Below are 9324 nucleotides of genomic sequence, written 5' to 3'. Positions count from 1 at the left end.
GCACGTTTTATGTTACTAAAAATAACAATATATCGTAAGTAGCAAATTTCAGGGATTGCATTTGCAAGGAATATAAACATAAAATTATAAACAAGCATTATAAATCAACAGCGTAAAATATAATAAAATATATATTTGGAATGTATAACGATTTAACAAAAAATATTTCTTTTACAAAATATAATTTTTGGTTTATAATATCTATATATCAGATATAAATTTATATAAAATTTATATAAAATATAAAACAATAATGTAGAGTACTTTCAAGCTATACTTTCATACATTTCTATATACTTATATTACATTTGGAAAATTTCGAATTTAATATTAATGATAAAAAAATATTTTTACAAAATACGACTTGATTATGTATATGTATATGTATAAAGAGACATAGTTTAAGACAAAGTTTAAGAATAATATGAAGTATTTTCAAGGTATACTTTCATACGTTTCTGTACTTATATTACATTCGAAAAATTCCAAATTTAGAATCAGGTATAGGCGCATTCAGACTCGCAGACAAACTCAAACCGAGTACGACTCGCGTGTCCACCGGATCAATCACACCGTCATCCCATAATCTAAAAAATATTAGAATATTCATAATACAAAATTAATATTTTTTGTATATAATAACAATAATTTACCTAGCACTAGAATAATAAGGATTGCCTTCCTTTTCGAACTGTTTTATAATCGGATTCTTGAGATTCTCTTCTTCTTCTTGAGTCCACTGCAAAATTGAAATACATTCATATGTGAATGTTGAAGAAACAAAAGTTAACAAAAATCACACCTGTTTGCCCTCTCTCGCACGTTGATCTTTTGTGATTTGCGCTAATACGCTGGCTGCTTGTTCTCCTCCCATTACAGATATTCTAGCATTTGGCCAACAATAAAGGAAACGTGGAGAATAAGATCGACCACACATTCCTATTCAAATTGTATTACTTTAAATTCTTTTTCTTTCTCTTAAAAAAAAAATATTAAAATAGCTAAAGAAAAAATACCGTAATTCCCAGCTCCATAAGATCCTCCGATTATTACTGTGATCTTTGGTACCTGTGCGCATGCTACTGCTGTTACCATTTTGGCACCATTTTTGGCAATACCTCCCAATTCTGCGTCTCTACCCACCATAAAACCTATATTCATAAACTTGTACATTTATATTTTGCTCTCTTAATGCGCGAATTTTTAAAAAATTAACATATAAATGGCGTTCAAGTAATATGCCTACCAGTAATATTTTGCAGAAAAATAAGAGGGATTTTTCTTTGAGCGCAAAGTTGCACAAAATGAGTTCCCTTCAGAGCACTTTCCGAAAATAATATACCATTGTTCGCGACTATGCCAACAGGATAGCCATAAATCTTGGCGAATCCAGTGACTAATGTTTCGCCGTATTGAGCTTTAAATTCGTGAAATTTCGAACCATCCACGATCCTCGCGATGACTTCTTTTACATCATATGGACGTTTTAGATTCGTTCCGACGATGCCATAGATATCATCAATGGCATGCACAGGCAGCTCAATGTTTTTACTGATTTTTACATCCATAGGCGGTTGCAAATTTAAATCTCTCACAATTCGACGCGCGAGATACAAAGCATGCGTATCGTCTATCGCGTAATGATCGGTTACGCCAGACTGTCTAAAATTTTAATTACAACTAAGCATTTATAAACGTCTATATACATAGCGTTTAAAATAATTACCGACAATGAAGCACAGCTCCACCTAAATCCTCTGCTGAAACTTCTTCACCAGTTGAAGCCTTTACCAATGGTGGGCCAGCTAAAAATATTGTACCTTGATTGCCAACAATAATATTCTCATCTGCCATAGCAGGAACGTATGCACCACCTATAATAATTATACAAATAATAAATCACACGTAACATAAAAAAATTAATGTATTGATGATATCAATACTCTCTAAAAATTTGGAGCGAATCTCATTCTGAAGAATGAAATTTTATTCTTACAGATTAAAAATTGAGCCATTTTTTTTTAATACTGACCCAATTTTAACTTTTTAAGGTGACTCCACTCTAACAAATTCAACAAAATAATGACAAACCTGCTGTGCAACTTCCCAAAATCACTGCGATTTGAGCTATTCCTTTAGCACTCATGTTTGCTTGATTATAAAAGGTTCTGCCAAAGTGCATTTTATCTGCAAATACATCATCCTGTCTGGGTAAATTTGCTCCTCCACTATCAACCAAATAAATGCAAGGTAATATATTTTCCTCTGCAATTTCTTGAGCTCGTAATTGCTTCTTGATCGTAATAGGATAATATGTACCAGCCTTTACAGTAGGATCATTCGCAATTATTATACATTCAGTGCTAAAACAAGATATTTAAAGTGCTGATTCCAAAAGAGTTTAAATTAATTTTGTTATCCATGACCCTCATCCATACCCTTCTATTCTTCCAATACCAGTAATAATTCCACCTGCCGGCACCTCTTCCTCGCCATACATCTGATACCCTGCTAATTGTGAAAATTCTAGAAAAGGCGAATTCTTATCCAAAAGAGTATTTATCCGTTCTCGAGCTAAAAGTTTTTCTTTGCTTGTATGTCTGTCTCTGGCTTTCTGTCCACCACCTTCAACTATTTTCTCCACAGTGTTTTTTAATTGATCAATAAGATTTTTCATTTGCATGTAATTCTCCTGTAATATTAAAAATAATTACACATATACAATACATATACAATACATATATAATACATATTTGCAAACATGCAATTCATTTATATTACAAAATGTGTATAATTAAAGCAAGAAACTCAATGTTATTCATAATATCAAATATTAATTTTTACATAATTGACATTATGATAGTATTGCATTTTTAAGAGAAGTGGCGCAACTATAGTTATAAAAATAATGAAACAAAAATATATAAATGTACTTCCTAACCTGATACACTGGTGAGCTGGTATCCGGCGTAGTGCCGATAATAGACGCCTCCTCATGATAAAATTTCACGAAGGGTCGAAAATATTTCAATAAATAACGATTTCTCTGTAACATGTTATTCATAAATATTTTTTACCGCCAAGAGGAAAATGACAATCGACAACAATTGGCACGTTGTAAATTATTGTAACATGTCAATCGAAGATATCAAACTTGAAAACTTCTGAACATAGAAGATTCGTGTAACATCTTTTTATCGCGATGACTCGGCCACTTGCTGCTACTTGCACACACATACGTATCTGTGCGTGTCGATGCGTATGAATAGATCAGAGAGAAACCTAAGAGAGGACATAAGGGTCTTTTTCCTGTAACCACAAAATGCCTCTGCATATCACTGCCCTCTGAAGAAGTGGATGCAAACTACACAACAATATCCATTTTTTTTCGGTATTTCTGATGAAAATAAATTGCTGAAATCATTAAAATCTCTATTAATTTGATAGATGTATTTCAGAGATTTCAGCGATTTACTTCCATCAAGCGTACCTGATTTATTTCCATAAAGAGCATATATAATTTATTACAAATATACAACTTTACAAGTATTTTCTAAACATGTCAAAATATACGTAAAAATCGTATAATAATTTTTATATGCTTGTAAAAATAATGAAAATTAATCCAGAACAACGAATGACCCAACATGTATATAGTAATGACATCCAAAATTAAGATGTATTAACTAAGAAGTTAAATAAAGTTATTTAAAGTATATATTTTAAATAAAAAATATAAAAGAGTTATTTGATATTTATTATTTTAAATAACTACATTTCTGTTTTTTTATTTCTGTTTTTTATTTCTTATTTAGTGTTTTAAATAAGTTTCTTATTTTATATTTTATTAAGGAACTTATTTTATATTTTTTATTTTAAATAAATCGTAAAAGTTGCTTTACCGAGCCATAATCGGCATTATACGTTAGTTTAAAGAATTTTTGAAACCCAAAATAATTTACAGCAATATAGTAGTGTCATAAATTAATTTTTTAGTTGAAAAATTAAATAATGACTAACAAGATATTTAATACTTTTAATCAAAACTGTATTAAGCGCAAATTTTGCAATAAGAAAACTTGCATATATCTTTATATGCATATATAATAGAATATTATTAACCTTTATTTAAATATGAATTATTTAAGAGTATAATGAAAATTGAAGCATATCAAAAATACCTCACACACGCGAATAATTATCAATTATGTTTAAAAGAATCGCGCAAATAATATAAGATTAAACTAGCCAGAGATGCCACAAAGCAAAGCGCGAAATGTACGACGATACATTTGTCAAAATCGTGTAAAATACGAATAATTGACTAAACTGTGAATAATTTTCATACGCAATAGTTGAGTTACTGGATATTCAAACGGCGTGCGGCGAACGGCGAGGGTGGGGAGTGGGGAATGTGCTGTGCGGCGCGGTGGTTGACTACGTCATCACTTCGGCATTCGCTCGGCGATCTCGCAGAGAGACAGATGTAGTACGAATCGCTCCGCGCGTCGCATTAATCCATGAAAATTAAATACGTATCTACAAACGCGAATTGATCACTGCATAATTTGCAACCCGTGAACTGTCGTTCGTCGAAGATATGTATATATTTATACTATATATATTTATACTATCACACGTTCGAAATAGACATCAAAATATATGATTGCTTAGAAATTACAAATTTACGTTTATACCGGTACTTGTTCTCTTTGTGGTCATGATAGCATATCGATGTCTTTGCATATCACTCTTTATTTTTGAATCAAAAGCATATAATGCAATGCGTACAAATAAATTTAGATTTATTGAATTATTAAATTATGATTTAAAAGTAACAAAAGATTAAAACGCGTTAATCTTTTTTTGTTAACAATATTGCGCGGGTTTCGTGTAACGAAAAATTATTACAAATTAATCGCTTATTGTAACACAATTTAATAAATATCTAAGATATACGAGTTGTGTGCGAAACGAATACAAGAAATACAGCAAAATCGTGCAATAAAGTCTATTTATTGAAGAATGTAAGAAAGTAAAAATATAATGACTAGATTATTTTATTGATTTTGTAATATGCATTAATATTTCGACAGTTAGATAATCTTGGCGCGCAACCTTGGGTATTGTTTTGGCGCGGAAGGGCGGGCGGGCGTCATGTTTATGCGAAGTTACCGAAATTATTCTATTATCGAAGCTCGTACAGGCAGGTAGTCATGTCGCGTGCTGCTTTTTACATTTTTTTTTTGAAACATAATCGCGACAAATGCTAAATAATATAAAACAATGTATTTTACTGAATACCAAAAGTATATGATTACTAGCTCGCACGAATTATTCATAAAAGAATCGAGATGACAATCATATATCACGGGAACAGACATTTCGTACGGTTCATTTATTTGGAATCAAAACGCGATGGAAAAATAGAATTTATTATTATTTCGCAATAATTACGAACGACAATTATTTTTGTTAAATGGAATATTTTTGTCTCGCTTGAGTATAACTCTCGATTATTCTTCGAACGGTATCACACGAATCATAAAAAAATTAACTACGTTAATATTCTCATGCAAATAACGCAATTTATGTGATTCCTACTTTCACAATTAATTTGCGTAATTAATAATTTAATTAATTTTTCGTTTTCCTGTATTTTTCGTGATGTGATAAAAAATTGAATGTAACTTTGAAACTATTTGTCGGTAATAAAAAAATTATTCCTCTTTTTTATTAATCTCTAGCCCATTCCATTGACTTTAATTATAACTTACAGACATCGTAATAAGAGATTTATATTCGTTCATTCATAGTTCAGGCCTTATATTTAAGGCTTCCTTAAATTTATCTTTAGATACTCTACGAATTATTTCATTGGCTGCTGAGCATCTAAAAGTAAATTTAAGAAAGCCTTAAGTATAAGATCTGACTATGAATACGGGCATTAGTCCTTTTACCCACTCTGAATTTATTTCACGATGGTGACGAATTGACGTGTGTTTGATATTCATTTCTAAAGGTCAATTGCATAGTAATATAAATAATAGCTGTATATTACATTTTTCAGACGATATCTTTCCTCTCATGGATATATCTTAACGTGATGAGAGGGTTCAGTACCCGGAGGATATATACGAAAAGAACGATTTTTCTTAAGTATCTAAAAATTTTCGGATTTATCTAAATGATATATCTAGATAAATTTTTAGATATGAAGTAAGATTGTTCTCTTCGTGTAAAAATTCAACGATGGGGAAGTTAATGTACCCTCGTCCGCCGATTTAATTGAAACCGCAGCCGGTTCGTCGCGTCGCGCGTTTGCTTCAGGAGTGTTGTCAAAGTTATCGGACTAATAGACTTTTGACAAAACCCATTCGAATGGCGTTCTAGTTCGACGATGGAATCATATCTTTGATGTTTCGACAGGAAAGCGGAACTCTCTTTGGGACATTGCTGAGGCGGTCACGTACTCTGGGCACGAGGTGATGCCGGCCGCGTAATATCACGCACTTCGCAATGGTGCTGTGTTCACGCAGTTTAACAACTACTGTTGCTGTCGGCTAATTGAGGACTCGCTCTGTCTGTCAGCCAACGATTCGTTTCTTAGCGGTAAAAAACGATCGACCGACTCGGATTCTTCTCTGGGCCTGTATTTGGTAACTCGAGTGAGCACATAACGATTGCATAATGAGTTACAAAATTCCGCTCTGATATATCGCCCAAAAAGGAGTTATTTATAACTCTGATTAGGGCGTTCATTTCTCTGTCATTATCTACCAGCGTAAATCGCATTTAATCTGATTTGGTCAGAGCCTAACTGTAATAGTTTTTTTTAAAACTAGCTCGTGACGAGGGGTTGGATCCCATTTCCTGAATTGTCTAGATTGTTAGACAATCGGCAATGGTACCAACTTTCCTCTTATTAGAGGCACTTTACTGTTACGTCTACCAGCCTCTTGAAATCGCTGGTGGTACAGCACTACTTATGTCCTACTAGAATTAGTAGTTACGATATGAGTCAATGTGAAATGTGATGTAGGCGTAAACTAGAGGTGATGGATTCGATACGATCGATTTCGTCTTCTTTCATGTGGGATTTAACCTTTTTTCGGTATTCATCGTGTGTTTCGTAAGTACTCATCGACATGAGATGTTGATTCCATCGATCGAAATAGTAATCCTATTATAGGTTTTGTAAATGTGGAGTGCCGCAGTGTTGCGCGAAAGACTTTTATAAATGAATAGTCCGCGCGCATTTATAGTGTATTATTCGCGAGTGTTTTACGCGAGTGTCTTGTGCGAGAGGATGTCAATCCGATTCTGAGAGGAGAAGGAGGTCTGGGAAAGGCATCGGGCACTGGCGGAGCAACCTTGCGGTAAATATCATTTTTTGTTTATGTAAAATCAATATATTTTTTCTATTTATTCTGAGTTGTTTTATTTTAAAAAAGATGCTTATAAAAATTATATGATTATTTTCAAGAGAACTTTGCATTTCGCAAATATTTTTTTAAATATTGCTTGATTTTTTGCTTTGTTTTAATTTGGATTTATATTCTTTTTGTTACAGAATCATCGTAGCGACGATAACTCCGCTGTTGCGCATCGGGTTGGTGAGTGATAAATTAATATTTTTATAGGGTAATGGATGTGTGGTAATTTCATTAAAATACTATATATATCTATAAATGCATGTATGCATTAATTTAATAAAAATAACGGATAAATATATATATATATATATATATATATATATATATATATATAAAACATTCCATACATCCATTGTCTTGAAAATGAATTAGTACAGATAAACTTAATCCTGGATGCATTCTTATTATTGAATATATATTGTGCATGCATTGTTGAATTTATGTCACGTTACAATCTAGTTTGAGTTATTTCTAATTATTTCTATATGTTGTCACTGCTCTTATATATTTTGTTAATTTAGCTTATAAGAATAGAGTAAAACTATTTATAATAACTCAGAAGGATTATTCTTTAGCTCAAACTTTAGCTCAAATTTTGTTTACTGTAAATTCATTAATATTGAACATTTTGATATGAAGTAACTCAAGCTAATTCGGTTTGATATTAAACAATTCAAGTTCAGAAATATAATAAAAAATAGATTGTTTCGATGATCATTTTTTAACATGTTTTATACAATGTTAATACATTTTGACACACTTGGAAATAAAAATAAAAGAGAATAAAATATTCGTTTTTCTAAATATATGAAATACATAAAATTAAATAATATAAAATTTATATATTATAAAATAATAATTAGAATACATGAAATTGTCTATCTATGAATATTAAATATGGAAAAGCGTTTGTTACACTGTAACAACAAATATTATTTTATTAATTTTCCTATCTATCCTATTCCCAAATATTTATTCAGGATTAAGTTTTATACAAGTTGGTGCAGAAAAGCAACATCTACATACACATATATGTACCATATATTGTTTTTTAGAAAATTCCTTCTATTGTTTCTATTGTTTCACACTTATTTATACACACTGATGAAATAATAATGAAAATGTTAATGTAGCGCATGTAATTTATTAATCTCGCTTTTCTATAAAAGATATTTTACGTTTATTAATTATTATTATTTATCTCAGTACACTTACTTCAGCCTAATCTTTTATAAGTTATCTATGTAACTGGATTTTATACTAGTTAAAATAGTAACATGATGTAAGATTCAATATATATTTTATCAAGAAATATAAGAATTTTATCTTATAACTATTTTAAAATTCAGAGTTTTGCATGACTTAAAATACTTAATTTTGAAATATTAAATTATTCAAAAAATGATTCTAATAATAATATACAAAATATGATATTATATAGGGATATATTTATTGATATATTATTGTGAGGGAAAATTATCCCTTTCGGATCTTACATTATTCATTTGAATTTCTCATCTCCGCATGTTTTGATGAAATTTAACAACGAATCATTCGAATCGTTAAAAATACATACATGGGCCTTGAATTTTATCGCATGATAATTGATTTAGTCATTTTTAGTCATTTATTTTTAAATTAAATTAATATTTAAAAATTTTTTTGATTACATTATAAAATTTACATTAAGAAATTTAATCTAGTTTCGTAATATTCGATTTTTTTAATAAAAACGTTATTGGCATGAAGATTTTTTAAATTTAAATTTATTTTTAATCGAATATTTACATTTTTGATTTTGAATAAATGCGAATAGAAAATAAACGCGAAATTTATTCATATATTAATAGAATTATTATTATTATTATTAATTATAATTGTTTATGTT

The 9324-nt window shown here is 30.3% G+C and overlaps 1 protein-coding gene across 1 annotated transcript; it reads right to left on the bottom strand.

Annotated features, from left to right (window-relative positions):
• Nucleotides 1–113: 113 nt before the first annotated feature.
• Nucleotides 114–3055, bottom strand: LOC105627517 (methylcrotonoyl-CoA carboxylase beta chain, mitochondrial). Its single transcript, XM_012208798.1, has 9 exons — nt 2942–3055; nt 2439–2692; nt 2092–2363; nt 1727–1874; nt 1247–1662; nt 1017–1151; nt 803–939; nt 654–739; nt 114–587 (listed from the first exon to the last, which is right to left on the bottom strand). Exons 1-9 carry the CDS (start codon nt 3053–3055, stop codon nt 470–472), a joined length of 1680 nt encoding a protein of 559 aa, XP_012064188.1. The 3' UTR covers nt 114–469.
• Nucleotides 3056–9324: the final 6269 nt, after the last annotated feature.

This window comes from Atta cephalotes (assembly GCF_000143395.1).
Source record: "Atta cephalotes unplaced genomic scaffold scaffold00009, whole genome shotgun sequence".
In the NCBI taxonomy this organism is placed as follows: domain Eukaryota; kingdom Metazoa; phylum Arthropoda; class Insecta; order Hymenoptera; family Formicidae; genus Atta; species Atta cephalotes.
Note: the sequence above shows the minus strand (reverse complement) of the source record. Positions and strands in the feature narration are given on the sequence as shown.

What these genes read in the sequence shown, in the direction of transcription:
- LOC105627517 (XM_012208798.1), bottom strand. Translation starts at nt 3,055, where the DNA reads ATGTTACAGAGAAATCGTTATTTATTGAAATATTTTCGACCCTTCGTG. An exon ending in TTATGGAGCTGGGAATTACG is followed by an intron (nt 940 to 1,016) that starts GTATTTTTTCTT and finishes CAATTTGAATAG; the next exon opens with GAATGTGTGGTCGATCTTAT. An exon ending in CCTTATTATTCTAGTGCTAG is followed by an intron (nt 588 to 653) that starts GTAAATTATTGT and finishes AATATTTTTTAG; the next exon opens with ATTATGGGATGACGGTGTGA.